Raw genomic sequence first — 15,149 nt, forward strand, 5'->3', positions numbered from 1 at the left:
CGCAGATTCATCAAAACACCGACAGGAGAGAGGGAGAGATGTGTGCATGAGGATATCTGATATAAACAATGACCTATCGAGTGAGATATTTCTTCTTTCTTTTTAGGAAAAAAAATGCATTTGTTGACGTTTACGCCTAACGTGTTTCCATGGTAACGTGGGCGAGCTAATGGAAGGTTACGATAGCAACAGCTAGCATGCTAACTGGTAGCTAACAGGAGATGTTTTTTTTTTTTTTACCGGATGAGTAAAGTATGACGGGAAATAAGACAAATGGTTGTTTGTTTTTCTATTTTTAACATTAAAACAACGTGTATCCGTGTTTCAGGCGGGTTGTGGTCTCAGTTGAATCTCAGTGTGACGGCTCGGTGAGTGACCAGGGGGATGGACAGCGGCGCCGCCGGCGTGTCAGCCTCGGACGGGACGGGGTCCGAGGAGATGGAGGGGATCTGCGTGATGCCGGACCTGGGCGCCATCAAGACCGAGCAGTCGGTGGGTGCGAGTCCAGATGACACCGGCACCGGCACCCAAAACGTGGCCATGGGCATCAAGTTCATCCTGCCCAACCGCTTCGACATGAACGTCTGCTCGAGATTTGTCAAGTCGCTCAACGAGGAGGACAGCAAGAACATCCAGGACCAGGTCAACTCCGACCTGGAGGTGGCTTCCGTTTTATTCAAAGGTAAGGAGGAAGTGGAGGCTTTGTTCATCTGTTCTTAAAGGGATCAGTCCTGTGATCATGTGATGCAGACATGTCCAAACTATCACAGGAAGAGCCGGTGGGGCTGCAGGTTTTTGTCCCAACCAGGCTTCCCTCCTGTTGTCCTTCTGGGTCAAATTGACCCAATCTGTTCCCTTCCTCCATCCTTCCTTTCTTCCTTCCTTCTTCCCACAATCCTTTTTTCCTTCTTTCCTTCCCTTCGTCCTTACTTCTTCTTCCTTGCTCTTTTGATCCAATTGACCTGATCTATTCCCTCACTCCATCTTCCTTCCCCTCCTTCTTTCCTCCCTTCTTTCTTCCTTCCTTGAAAAAATCTGTTCCCTCCCTCCATCTTTCTTTCCTTCCCCTTTCCCTTCTTCCTTCCCTCTTCCTTCCTTGAACGAATCGGTTCCCTCCCCCATCTTTCTTTCCTTCCCTTTTCCCTACCTTCTTTCCACAATCCCTTTTCCCTCCCTTCATTCCTTCCTTCCTTCTTTTCCTTCATCCTTACTTCTTCCTTCCTTTTTGACCCAGTTGACCCAATCTGTTCCCTCCCTCCTTCTGTCTTTCCTCCCATCTTTCCCTTTGTCCTTCCTTCCTTGACGCAGGAGGACAACAGCAGGGTTAAGAGAGTTGATAGATAGATAGATAGATAGATAGATAGATAGATAGATAGATAGATAGATAAATAGATAGATAGATAGATAGATAGATAGATAGATAGATAGATAGATAGATAGATAGATAGATAGATAGATAGATAGTGGCTGAGGCAATTTAGTATATAAAATAAGGTCAGTGGCCGCAGTCTGCCACTGAACATGCTCCTTTGAGAGCGGATGGCAGAGTGGATAGGGCGACTTTGAGGGATTGTTTGGACATGCCTGATGTAATGAAACTATTGTGAGCCACTAAACGTCTCCTTGTTTTGTTTCAGCCGAGTGTAACATCCAGACATCCCCCTCCCCGGGCATACAGGTGCGCCATGTTTACACGCCATCCACCACCAAACACTTCTCCCCCATCAAACAGTCCACCACGCTCACCAATAAACACCGTGGCAACGAGGTTTCTTCCACACCTCTTCTGGTGCATTGTAAGTAACGCAGCTGTGTTTAACTTCATTTATTAACATGTTTCCACTTTCAGTCTAAAATGCTAATCTGCACCTGCATGTTATTATTATTATTTTTTCTTTTCAGCTCTGTCCATTCACCAGCTGGCAGCCCAGGGAGAAATGGTGTTTCTGGCCAGCAGGATCGAACAAGGTAGGCGTGGACATTTTCCATCACCATGCAGTGGTGAAATAATCTGAAATCTTCCTGACAATAAATTGCCAGATAATTGTGAAAAGCTGTCTTCAAGTATCTTGTATTTGTTGCAATCCAAAAACCAAAGACGTTTTATCTCTGACGTTTAAGAAGCTGGAACTGAAGCCTATTATGTCCAAGGAGGAACAAGTATTTTTCCATGGCTCCAGTGCTATGTAAATTAAAATACTATATCTATTGTATTTGAAATGGTTTATTAACCATTGGGTTGCTCCCAGTGTCAGATAGGATAGGCTCCAGCCCCCTCAATGTACAATAAATAAGTGGTTATAGATAATGGATGAATATGTGTAATGCAGTGTATGTTGTGACCATGTGTTATGTGTCTTATTAACAGAGACGGTGATCAACCTCCAGGACGAGGAAGGCTTCACTCCCCTGATGTGGGCTGCTGCACATGGACAGATCGCTGTTGTAGAGTTTCTTCTCCAAAATGTACGGAAAAATTAACAATTATATGAATCAGATTTTCATGATTAGAGCATGTCCTTTTATATATATTAACTGTATTACCTTCTTCACTGTAGGGTGCCGACCCAAACCTCCTGGCCAAAGGCAGAGAAAGTGCTTTGTCCTTGGCCTGCAGTAAGGGATACACTGACATTGTGAAGATGCTCATCGACTGTGGTGTTGATGTCAACGAATATGACTGGGTAAGAATTTAAGAATCGAGGTTTTGGTTAAATAAAATATGACAATAAAGGTGTTAAACGTTACATCAGATGCACAGGCTTCAGTTGTGATGTTTCCTCTGCGGGTTTCAGAATGGAGGAGCCCCTCTGCTGTACGCTGTCCACGGGAACCACGTGCGCTGTGTCGAAATCTTGTTAGGTGAGCTGACAAATCTTCTACTGAGCCTCAAAAACACCTGTCTGTTCTGTGTTTAAGGAAATATTGTGAAAGAGAATTAACATGCATAGTCATCTTTACGTTGTATTTGTGTGTCTCCCAGAGAGTGGAGCTGATCCCACCATAGAGTCAGACTCTGGGTTCAATGCAATGGACATGGCCGTGGCAATGGGACACCGGAATGGTATGTCAAAAAATACATACACAATACATACAGTCAGATAGATGGATAATAGATAATATTGATTTGATTTGAACTCACTGCAAAAAAAAAAGGCGAAAATTCTTACACTTGATATTTGAAGTATAATTGTTTTACTGATATTTATATTAAAAGCACAATAAACTAAACAAGAAAGCAAAAATACATCGTATAGTTTTCTGCTAAATAAATAAAATTATCTTTTAGAGGAGGTAAATATGATTAAAGCTCTGGTTTGTCTTTACTTTGATCTTAGCAGGAAATAACCTGTTGATGCTGCTTAAAGAGAGAGTAGATGATGCTCCTAAGATAAACAAAGACACTAGTCACATGAATAGTGAAACTAAATATATGGTATGTATTGACTTTTAAATGCCACTCAGCTCTGTTGAATAAAATCCTCTGTGTTTTCTCGGTGCAGTTCAACAGGTGATGGAGGCTCACTTACTGAAGTTGCTGATGGGAATCAGAGAATGAACTGTGACACTTGAGGAAAAAGAAATACTTGAGTTGCAGCACTGGGCTCTGGACAATCACATAACAATACGCCCAGGCTGTCGGCCAACAGGAAGAATTAGTTATAGTACCATTAACTGATGTTTCAACAGCCTCGCCATCATGTCAACATTACTTTGTGGGTGTGATGCACATGAAGGTTTGTGTGCTTGCGCGCATGAGTGTGTGAATTTTCAATTTAATGCTTCTTTCAAACTATTTTACTCTGCACATTTTCACATCCAACCTGGAGTAGCAGATTTTTTATCAGGACACACTGACAGGTTTCATAACGTCGCTCTCTTCACTACAACCCAGCATGCACTGCACACCTGTCGTCCGCTACCACGAGTGGTGCAGGCGCAGGCTTTTATTTAGCTTTTTAAGCATTGATTCTCCATTTCCACTTCCTCCTTATACCATATAATGCATTACAAACTGTCATTACAATCAATTGCAACTGTTTTTTTTATAAACTAAGTTATTAACTGTAAACAAGTTTTTAACAGAAGAGAATTTAATTGTAGTCCGTTCATTGGTTTCTGTTCGTACTGTCTGGTTTTCATATTAGGCACATTTTAAGCTGAAGACGACTGTGGGTGGATTTAAAAAGTGAATGCACGAGGTACAGAGTGCGTGTGCTATAGTGACGCTGCCAAGCCGTGTGTTGACTGAAGGTCTTTGTGTCAATTGTACTCTGTTTATTTATTTGAATAGTTTAGACATTGTGTTGTTATAATGTGATAAAACAAAAAATCCCCATATTGATGTAACTGGTTTTGTTTTTCTGTATAGTGATGCTAATGTCCAGATGTGTTGTTTATTTTATAATGACCTCACACCTCATGGAAAAGGTTACAGAGGCGCTGTTTGCCGCTGTGTGACGGAGCTTGTGTTTTACACCAGTCCTAACAAGTGGTGTAAACAAGACATAACATGTATTGACCTCAGTATCAGCCATCGTTCTGTACAGATATTTATCTCATTTCAAGTCATAACGGTCAAACCACTGTTTATAACCAACGAAAATGAAGCTGTTATTTAATTAAAAGATCTTTTTAAACTGCAAACAGACTCACAGTCATGGGCAGAACAAAAACACTTGGGAGCTGTTGAACTGTAGGAGTCTAATTACTACACTACTAAAGCAGCAGTGATTAAGAGTGTGTTTTAATGAAAAATATATCATGGATAGTGAAATCTAAAAATGTTATTTCTTTTTGCTTCTTTTTATAATACTTCATTGCAAAAATTGGTTTATTTTTAATTCAGGCTGAGCTTTAAAAGGCCATTTTTAAAGAAAAGCTGCTGAAAAACAACAGCAAGAGACTGTTCACGTGAAGAAATGAATGATGAAATAATGTTTTATAATGCAGAGCTACCATTAACTGTATGGCTGGCATTGCTTGTGACGTAACACCATAGACCATCTGATGGAAAAACACAGAGTTTTCAATAAAATGATGGAAAGATTGTGTTATATATCTAGTTTTAAATAGTGTTCATTTAGCCTTGGTGATTATATGTCCTGTCTTGCAGGAGAGTTATGTGAGAAGTCTCAGTTTAGTTTGAATTTGCAAAGCAGCCTTGAAGATAGTGGAGGTATGCAGACGGCTCTGAGAAGCAAAGATTTGAAAACATCTTCCTTGCAGCATAAGAGATAACGTTGCCGTTGCTAGGCAATACGTGTCGTCGTGTCCCATGAGTACCCTGTATTGTGCTTAAATACTGATGAATTGCGCTCCTCTCCCATGACCCCACTGTGCGAGTTTCTTACAGAGGTGGATAATAACAAAGTAGATGTACTTTGTTACACTACCTAAGTTGTTTTTTTGAGGATCTGTACTTGAGTTTTTTTTTTAAATCAGGACTTTTACTCTATTACATTTAAAAGTTTAAACATATATTTTTACTCACAGGAGGCACTTTTTTGTGTTCTTAGGCAGACAGACGCTTTATTTATAGTTACTGTATGTTCTCAGGCAAACACGAGACATTTGATTCCCTCACTCTACATGTTTACTCAGGTGTTTTTTTTTGTTTATCATACCACATCTATTTCATTCACCTGAAAGTGACATAAAGAGAGCAAGGGGAGAACCGTTTTTGGTTGCTTTGCTTCTTTTTATGCTCACTATAAAAATACATTGTACTTTACTTGTACTTTTGATACTCAAGTTATGGGTGACTTTAACTTTTACCAAAGTCATTTTCAGTTATGGTATTTGTACTTTTACTTAGTTATTTTTTCAAGTACTTTATACACCTCTGGTTTGTTTTTTTTGTGAAATGCTCCTTTAATGAAACTGCACAATCTACAAAGGCCATAAAAAAACAGCACTTTTTGACAGTAGCAAAGGTTTATTCCAGAATTGGTGGGGTTTTGTTTTAGCGAGGCCACAAAGAATTAAGGTTCAGTAACATGGAGGAAACAGATTTACAGCAGGAGCCTGAAACACCACATTTTTTAAAACACAATCTCTCACTCTAACGGGAACAGAGAGCACAACAAGCATTTGGAAGAGTCTGGTGGCAAAGAAGAGGCGGAATGAGTACTAGAATACCTTTACGCTTAAATACTGCTACCCCGGTTTTTGTTTTTTTTAATACTTTCGAGTACTATTCTAGAAAATTACTCAAAAAATAATTCACTTAAAGAGTATGCAAGTATTTTTTTTGATCAGGTGTTGCACATACCACAGAATGCTCACAGCCAAAAGTTGACAGATTATCCATCTTTTTCCTTGTACTTAAACAAATAAATTTCCACCTCTCAGACTAGACAATTAAAACACATTGTGCCCCACATGGTCCTGTCAAGGTTTGACACTCCGGGAGTCCAATTTCCTCTAGTTAGCCTCATCCTTGGATGCTTCATCAAAATTCTCCACCAGATCTGAAACGACAAAAAAAAAGAAAAAAGATTCAGCTGTGAATTGGGCTGAAGAAAAAAAAAAGAAAAAGGCACAAGGAGGCATCGGCGCAAATTACTCTCAGAAGGTGCCGGAAAAGTGTGTTTATCTGAAACGTGATACTAGATGTAACGCAGCCTCCTTTTTGCTCATCTTTCCCGCTCCTATACGGACTGCAATGTGCTCGGCATATGAAGCAGAGGCCCTCACAGTCGCAACTACTGAGAGCAGCTGTAAAAATTATGGCGTAACGCACCCAAAACGTTGGCTTCAATTACCCCATGAAATGTGAGAAATCTGCGTCTCCACCAGGTTTTTGGCTCAAAAGGGGGGGTTGAGGAGGTGGGGGGGTTAAAATGGAAACAATTCGAAAGGTCTGAGTAAACATGTTCCTTCAGTGGGAGAACAAAAAGGGAAACTTAACTCCAATAACAGCGTGATGGCGATGGCTGTTAACCCTGTGCCATTAGGGCTTCAACCGCCTCCTATTGCTGAAGAATACATGTGTAATCGTTTGTTACATTAGTGAGAACTCTGGTTACAGAGCGAGCGAGGGGGAGGTGGGGGTAGGGGGGAGAAGTCCTGGGAAAAGCGAGAGATTACTGTAATGGCAACCTCATGTGTTTGGTCAATTTCCCTGACAAAGAAAAGCAAACCGAATCTTAAGATCTTATAAACAATGAACATGAGATTCAAACACAAGACGCTGCATTGCACCATGGTCTAAAAGTAACTGATGAATCCCCTTGGCGTGACCCCTTTCATGAGCCAGAAGAAAAGCAAACCTGCCACGGTTATTTAACACAGAGGGAGGAGAGAGGGAGAGAAGGAGAGAAGAAACCTGCTGCAGTAACGGACAAGTGTGAAGGAGCATTTCAAAATAAAATAAGACCACCAAACAGTTTGATGTCTGACACACAGAGCAGATCTGACTCTGAACAGATTCTGCACACGACGAGCCGCTGAATGGAAAACAATGAACAACAAATGTTCCTTTTCCTCCGACACTCACCTGGAACGTCGTCGTCTTCTTCTTCTACTGTTGCAATCGGCGCTTTTCCATCTGCAGCTGTAAGAACAGAAAATTATGAGTCAAGAGGCTGGAATTTTTTTTTTTTTTTAAAGGTCCAACACCTGAAAGCAAAACTCTTTTCTCTAACCAAGTCTGACCAAACAGCAAATACAGACATGAACCGAGTGTAAAAACAGAGAGGCCAGTGTGTCTATGACTGGGAAATCTTTAAATCTTTACCGCAGTGATGTGTGCTACAGCTTAAAGGGATAGTTCAACATCTTGGTAAATTCGCCTATTGCCATAATCCTTATAGTCATAGGAGTAGATTCATTAGCTTTAATTGGCTTTATGCACAGCTCCACTACTTCCTGATCTCAAGCCAGCTCCTTTATTTTCTGTCTTACATTATTGGACAAACTGATTAATCCAGGTGTGTCTGACCATTGTTGTGAGGTCAGACACACCTGGATTAGTCGGTTTGTCCAATAATGTAAGACAGAAAATAAAGGAGCTGGCTAAAGTTCAGGAAGTAGTGGAGCTGTGCATAAAGCCTATTATTGGTGCACGTTGTTTTGAGGTCAGCGGGGCAGAGATGTGAGCTGCTCAGCGAACACAGTTGCGGTGAACGGTACTGGTCCCCTGCCCCTCATCAAACTCATCAAATATACAATCCAATGACTCCAAAACACTCTTGTTGAAGAAGAGAGAGAAGTTGTGACCTGCACATTCACCAGGCTATGAAATAATCATGTAAAATTATGTAACATTAGCAACACATGAAGCAAAACACTGGAACTAGATGCGCTATTGAAATCCCTCCGCCCAGCAGCGGTGTCTGGAATGTAGTTCCCGCTATGCATTTGCCTCAAAAACGACTCTGTCTTGTAACATTACATGATTATTTCATAGTGTGGTGAATGTGCAGGTCACAACTTCTTCACGAGAGCGTTTTGGAGTCGTTGGATTGTGTATTTGATGAGTTTAATGCGGGACATGGGACCTGTACCGTTCACCTCCATTGTGTTCACTGAGCAGCTCACGTCTCTGCAAAACAACATGCACCGATAATTAAAGCAGAAGTGAGTGATATATTTGTGTTAATATAAGTCTTAAATAGTTATATCTTCCGACAGCAATCACTTACATAGAGTGTTTGGACCGAAACACGGGTCTGTCAGTCACTCTGCTCTGCTCTGAGCCGAAGAGAAAACATTTATCGTATCCTACAGTTTTTATCCAATGAGGAGAGAGAACGGCATGCAGGGCTGTGTGTGCAGCCAAGGGACGCCGTGAATGTGGCGACGTAGGGACGAGGACTGTTATGGTGCGTTCAAGGAAACTCGTATTTTTCCGACCGTGAAGTGGTACCAGTTCGATCTGGTACGAGTTCACCGGTCGGAAGTTACGAGTGGCCGTTATAGTGACTTTCACCGGTAAAACAGGTCGGAAAAACACGAGTGGGTTGCCTGGAACGCTACAAAGTCGTAAGTTGTGACTTGAAGCTGTAATTTACGATTTCAAAAGCCTGCCTGGAACGCAGCATTAGCGAAAACGACCGGACCACTTACTTCTGCTTTAAAGGTAATGAACCTATTGCTATGACTATAGGGATTATGGCAATAGGTGAATTTGCCAAACCATCCCTTTAATTTAACGTGTTGTGTGATGGGTTTTAGTAAGGTAGAGCACTGACCCTGTTTGGGCAGAGCCTCGGCGAGTCTCCTGAGGCTCGTCAGGCTGTCGGCTCCCAGCTGGTTGAGGATGCCCGGCAGCATCTCGGTCAGCTGCTTGGTCTCAGCGTGGCCGGTGATGGTGAAGGTGTTGGCGGCGAGGGAGGCCTGCACTTTGGGATTGTTGAAGTGGATGACTGTTCCTTGATTTGTAAACATGTTGACCTGTGACAGAACAAAACAAACACGTCGTTTCAACAGATTCAGCTCGGACCACGGTGGGACACAGATCTCAGAGGGAACGGGTTTCTTCAGCGTACCTCTTCAATGCCAGAGATGTTGTTGACGCCAAGTTTCTTTAAGGAGAACTGGAGCTTCTTGTCATCTGCGGTTGCTGTTCTGTGTACGACCTTCTTCTTTCTGCGGGCACTTCCCTACGGGCGCAGTCAAACAAACATGACTCTTAATGCTCTGTTAATACATCATCTATTCAATTTAACATAACATGACATGTGTGGTTCATTTCTGGCCCAAAGTTGCCAGCTGCTTGTAGTCTATTTATTGCAGTTTGCTGCTGTGTGGCCCACAATACACTGTTTGTTTGCCAAAAAAAATTGCTGCAATGAAGTAAAACTATATATAAAAATGCTGGTTGTCATAGAAACAGGGCAGAAACTTCTCCAAAGTTTAACTTTCACAAAGCAGCTTTGCCTGAGCTTAACGTCTTATGTCACCAGATTAATATTGAAGTTTTCTCTTGTCAGTTTTCTGCAGCTTTTTATTTCAGTCTACTAATCTCTGGCAGGGTTTTAAAGTAGTAAGAAATGTCATTACTGCTCAATAAAGGTTCTGCAACCTGTGATAATCCTTATAACTTTTATTGGTTTTACCTTTCCGCCGATGCGGACTTGTGCCTGCAGTTTAGCAAGTTTTTCTTGATTCATTATAGCTTCTTTCATCTGCAAGAAAGAACACACATCACACATAATTAGGTTAATTGTTTAGGTTGTTCAAATTATGGCACAAGGCAGGTTTAGATTCCCAGACACACAGCACACACCATGCAGGAGGGGGGATAAGGCAATCAGACTGCAATGCAACAAAGATGATGACAGCAGCATCAAAACTGAAAACACAAACTGAAACCGAGCAATAGAGTGTTTTTGAATTAGTTCCTGAAACCAGTTTAGTTTTCTCTTTATTTTGTCTTGATGCTGGATCTACAAACGAGTCGGCATGTATATGTGATAACATCTATGAAGACTATGCATAGCCTAACTGTAGTGTTACACCCTGGTATTAACCTGCTATTACACACAGGGTCAGGGATAGTTCACTGAAACCTTTGCAGCTCTTCAGCTCACCTGCCATTTACTTAATTAACACATACCTCACTGGAGGCGTGTGTGTGCATTTAGTGATTCGCACATGTTTGGTACGACCTGTTTCATTCATGTGCTGATTTCCAGCTCTGATCTCAGCAACTCAAACCAACTAGCTTATTAGTAGAAGGACGATAAAGAAAAGAGAAATAGGATGATCGCGCAGTGTGACAGGTATCCTGGTCAAACTGTTCTGACATGACACTGAAGGCAACACAACCAACCACACCTGGGTGAGAAAAAATGTGACACGCTGAGTCTGACACCTGTGAGCAGATTGTTTTTACAGTGGCTGGAGCAAAAAAAGATAAAGAAACAAACTCCTTCCCACTCTTTCTATGATACAAAAAACAATTCAGATATTTATATTCTGTGCAATATAGCCTATTGTATATTTTTCTAAGCAGCTTTAGTTAAACAACATTTCTCCCTGTGGAAATTTTGCTGCAGTAGTGAAAAGCTATTTTCTGCTTCTCTATCTTTATATACACATGTATTGAGTTTAATAATGACTGAATATTGTTCTTTTCGGGGGCTTTTGACAAACTTGTACTTGCATGGATCATTTTAGTACATTGTCTTTGTATTAGGGTTATTATGTGTGTATCCTGGCTTAAAACTTGCCAAATCTTACTGATACCCAAAGAAACCGACAGCCGTATACTATAATACTAGTAGTTTTGCAAGGTGTAAACAGATGAAGAGAAATTTGTAAAAGAAAAAAAAATCTTCTTGAACGACTCACACATGTCAACACACACTCACACACACACACGAGGGGAGCGGAGGCTTTAGTGTGGGTGTGGTAGTCTGAGCTGGTGCAGATAAAGGAGAGGCAAGTGGACTTTTTTTTTCTTCTTTTTTTTTTAAGAGAGTAAGGAGCTGTCAGATTCACATGAGTCACGTGCGCTGTTAGTTTAATTAATGGTTTCTCTCATCTGTCTGTTATGAACAAGCGAGCAGCACTAAACAACAAAAGGCTGTGGTAGTTAAGGCCAGACTAAATAAACCCCAAAAGAAAACACTACACATAACGTCAGGGTTGGTTTTAAGCTAGCGTTTGCTGACAATTTCGATTAGTCACTGCACCGAAACAAGGTGTGGTTTTTAGCTTTTTTGTGTGTGTGAGACTTGCATGCTAACTCCAGCTAGCATCGTTAGCTAAGTTAGCTAACTGGTGGTACTGACTGTGGTGGAGTGGGTGGTCGGCCCTGTCACTTCACACAACAACCGTCAGCAACATTAGCTTCAAACCTCGGCGGATTTCAGCCATCTAGTGAGAAAAGGCTTTCGTTTACCTCTTGCCGTCGGATCGGGGGGAAACAGTGCAGGGAAGAAGGTATTTAAAGCTCCTCACTGACCTGTAAACTAACAGCAGACACATGCGGGGAGCAAGATGGAAGCGAGAGAGGAGGGAGGAAGTGACGTAGGCGCGGAGAAAGTAAAGCGCAATGTACCGTGGGGGTTTGCTGCCCTGAGTTTAGCCTTCAGGCAACATCAGCACAGACTTAACAGGCTTTTTAACTTTATACCAACTTTCTAATTTGTCACAATGGATGCTAAAATGTCCACAAAACACTGTAGATAAAGTAAGGTCACATAAAATGACAGAAACATTTGATTATTTTAAATCTTTATCATATTTGTATTTCATTAATTTCAGGGAACTTTGTATAAAAGATAAGATAAGATAAGATAAAATAAGATAAGATAAGATAAGATAAAATAAGATAAGATAAGATAAGATAAGATAAGATAAGGTAAGATAAGATAAGATTATCCTTTATTTGTCCCACAGTGGGGAAATTTACAATGTTGCAGCAGCAGACAACAGCGATGAAATGTATAGCACAGATACTAAATAGCAAATGGCATTGGCAATATTGTAATAGAATATGATTAATGATGAATAATAGTAAGAAGAAAGAAAATATATACATTCCAATCCAATCATGTTTTACTGTATGCTGAGAACAGCTCTTGTTGTGGGGAGGAAAGTATACCAACCGGCAAAACCATTCGTTGTTGTTTTTTGTTATATATTTTATTGTAATACCTCCAATTATTGTGAAATGATATATATATAAAAAATAAAGTACTATTGTTGTCTTTGTTTTCTTTCATTTGTTCAATGCAAATATGAACTTTGAAGACCATGAGAAATCTGTGAATGTTGAGTTTTACTTGTTGAACCTTGAAGTATGAAACTCTGAAACTTATAAATGTTATAAAACATCACTTTTTGGGGGTGAGTGAGTGAACTTCTGACAAAAAAAAGGCCATGACACTGTATCACAGCCTGTAGATGATGAGGCACCTCTAGCCTGTAGAGGGAGCTGTGCCCCACATGTTGTACCACATTGAACAAGTGAGGGGGGGGGGGGGGGGGGGGGGGGGTCAGCCTCAACCTGTGGAGCCCAGACTCAGCAAAGCACCCTTTGATTGATATCAGAGTAATCAATGTCCATGAATGTGCTCATACTTTGATATTTGCTCACTAAAGTTAGATGGCAAGTAATATGTTGACAGTGATGCAATTAAGTATAAATAAAATGATTTAAAGTATTTGAATAGCCCCATTCATGTCATTGAACGCTATACAGACAATTATATTTTCCACATCCCAAATCACTGTGCGTGCATGTCTGTTTCCCCCATAATTTTTCTTCCTCAAACAGCTTTTTTATTACATTTTTCAATCAATAACAGTACAATTTAGTACAATCTATCTATTGTCCAGTTCACCATACAACACCAACAGACTGAAATGAAATACAAAAAGTGAAAAGGTAGCAAGGGTGCAGAGCTCTATAAAAGTAATGGAAAGAGAAAAGGGAATCCATCTCAGTTCAATTGTATTTTCACTTGTGGCCACACACATTTTTTGTGCATCATCACGATGATTGTAGGAAAGGCCAAGGGTTCCCAAACTTTTCCCAAACAGCATTAGCTTCTGGCCGGGGACCCATTTTGCAAACCCACCGAGATTTAGGCTTGATGTCAGGCACAAACTACCTGGTCAACACAGTTTATTATGTCATGAATGATATTTTGACTGGCAAGCAAGATGAGCATGATGGTAAATAAGGTTTCAAGCCTGACAAGCCAGACTATATCATATTTGCTGCCGCTAGGGTGCGTCTAAATTTCTAGACTAGTTTCAATATGTTATATTACTATAAATTATATTTCAAAATAATTCTCAAAATATAATCATTTTATTTTATTTAGTTATTTGCATTGTTTCTCATGTTCACTCCTATTTGCTGGGGATCCCCTAGCACTCCCACTTGCTGTCTATGGCACGTTCACGCCGTACGCGCCCTAAAAAAAAACGTAAATACGTACGTAATACGGAAGTGCGAAAACATGCAGTTCCTCGACAGGACACTCAAGGCCGCCGTTCGGTTTATTCTCATGAAAACTCGGTGTAAATGTTAGAGAAATACAGAAATACACCAGTTTACGGTCTCTACAGTCAAAATCAATCAATCAAACCTTAAAGTTGTGCATTTGAACGTATCAGTTTAGATAACCGCAGGTTGTTGCCAGTGGTTACAGTTCGTTAGATTCTGCTAACAGCCGCCTGAGCTAACTTCAGCAACTGAACGTGACCTTCCGTTTATTATTTATTTGTGCCTTTCGGAGGATTTTATCAAGCAAATATTGGACAATTGTGGCATTCAGTGTGGAGGGGAATCGACGACCAGAACATGAGGACGCCTTTGCTGCCGTATTTTGAGGTGAGTGAAAAAAGTAGCACTTGGTTAGCCACCCTATCAAGAAAACTAGCCAAACACCCAGCTGTGGTAATGATGCCAACGGGAGTATGTGTGTGTGTTTGCCATAATTATTTTTAGGCCGACTTGCAAACTTCACATATTATGTACCACTTTTTTTCTATTTCGGATTATCCGGGAATTAACTGTTGCCAGGCAACACCACTGTATCCTACGGCCCAAAAAAAATGGCTCCTCAGAAACGTATGGGTGACGTGACGGAGGATGCGACGATGTTTATTTAGGCCTATTTATTTATTTGTTTGTTAAATTTATTTTACCTCAAAGTGGTCTGTGGACACATTCGAGTAGGATGATCAAATGAAAAACTATTTGTGTCCTGTTCGTTTGGAATAACGCCTCCATCTGGTTCGTTTAGAAAATATGAGAATCAGAAAAACTTTATTGATCCCCTGCGGTAATAACCAAATGACTCCCCAACCGACTTGGGGCGCATATCTGTAATTGGGTATGCGAGATGGTTATCGAAACATAGATTCTGTAAACTTTAAATTAATAGGCTATAATTTTGCGGGTGATGTTGAATTTTGACATAAAACTCTGCAACTTGCTTTGAGGAAGTTCCCTGTGTTGGCTCCAGAAGAAATCTCAACTTTGCATGATCTGGCTAATGTTTTTTTATCATGTCTCTTCCAGCCTACAGTACTGTATATAGGCCATGCATGCCTCAAACATAGGTCAACTTGTTTGTGTGTGTTGTTTGGTCAGTGGTGGTGAGGGAATAGGCGACAGTAGCCTAACCTACAAGAGGCTCAGGCTACAGCTCAGTGCTTCCTTTGGATGGTTTGTTTTG

The 15,149-nt window shown here is 40.8% G+C and overlaps 2 protein-coding genes across 3 annotated transcripts; one reads left to right on the plus strand and one right to left on the minus strand.

The window, feature by feature from the left end:
* ankra2 (ankyrin repeat, family A (RFXANK-like), 2) lies at window positions 1-5,016 on the plus strand. The gene is made up of 9 exons (XM_083982864.1): window positions 1-80; window positions 329-682; window positions 1,638-1,796; window positions 1,903-1,968; window positions 2,369-2,466; window positions 2,559-2,684; window positions 2,796-2,862; window positions 2,984-3,064; window positions 3,504-5,016. The coding sequence occupies exons 2-9, from the start codon at window positions 385-387 to the stop codon at window positions 3,557-3,559; spliced, it is 951 nt and encodes a 316-aa protein (XP_083838990.1). The 5' UTR covers window positions 1-80; window positions 329-384; the 3' UTR covers window positions 3,560-5,016.
* An 899-nt stretch (window positions 5,017-5,915) lies between these two features.
* Window positions 5,916-11,976, minus strand: btf3 (basic transcription factor 3). 2 transcript variants are annotated; one of them, XM_083984126.1, is made up of 6 exons: window positions 11,855-11,976; window positions 10,065-10,133; window positions 9,495-9,608; window positions 9,198-9,399; window positions 7,502-7,558; window positions 5,916-6,473 (listed from the first exon to the last, which is right to left on the minus strand). In XM_083984126.1, the coding sequence occupies exons 2-6, from the start codon at window positions 10,131-10,133 to the stop codon at window positions 6,427-6,429; spliced, it is 489 nt and encodes a 162-aa protein (XP_083840252.1). In that variant the 5' UTR covers window positions 11,855-11,976; the 3' UTR covers window positions 5,916-6,426. The 2 variants fall into 2 exon arrangements, with proteins under 2 accessions (XP_083840252.1, XP_083840253.1); XM_083984127.1 differs by having other exon boundaries at window positions 11,918-11,971.
* Between the last annotated feature and the right edge of the window lie 3,173 nt (window positions 11,977-15,149).

This window comes from Trachurus trachurus, assembly GCF_905171665.1.
Source record: "Trachurus trachurus genome assembly, chromosome: 12".
In the NCBI taxonomy this organism is placed as follows: Eukaryota; Metazoa; Chordata; class Actinopteri; order Carangiformes; family Carangidae; genus Trachurus; species Trachurus trachurus.

Bases quoted from the DNA above. Each gene is read 5' to 3' on its own strand.
- ankra2 (XM_083982864.1), top strand. From the start codon at position 385: ATGGACAGCGGCGCCGCCGGCGTGTCAGCCTCGGACGGGACGGGGTCC. The intron at 2,685-2,795 runs GTAAGAATTTAA...TGCGGGTTTCAG, and splicing joins ATGTCAACGAATATGACTGG to AATGGAGGAGCCCCTCTGCT. The intron at 2,863-2,983 runs GTGAGCTGACAA...TGTGTCTCCCAG, and splicing joins CTGTGTCGAAATCTTGTTAG to AGAGTGGAGCTGATCCCACC.
- btf3 (XM_083984126.1), bottom strand. From the start codon at position 10,133: ATGAAAGAAGCTATAATGAATCAAGAAAAACTTGCTAAACTGCAGGCA. The intron at 9,609-10,064 runs GTAAAACCAATA...CTGCGCCCGTAG, and splicing joins AAGTCCGCATCGGCGGAAAG to GGAAGTGCCCGCAGAAAGAA. The intron at 6,474-7,501 runs GTGAGTGTCGGA...TTGTCGTTTCAG, and splicing joins AGAAGACGACGACGTTCCAG to ATCTGGTGGAGAATTTTGAT.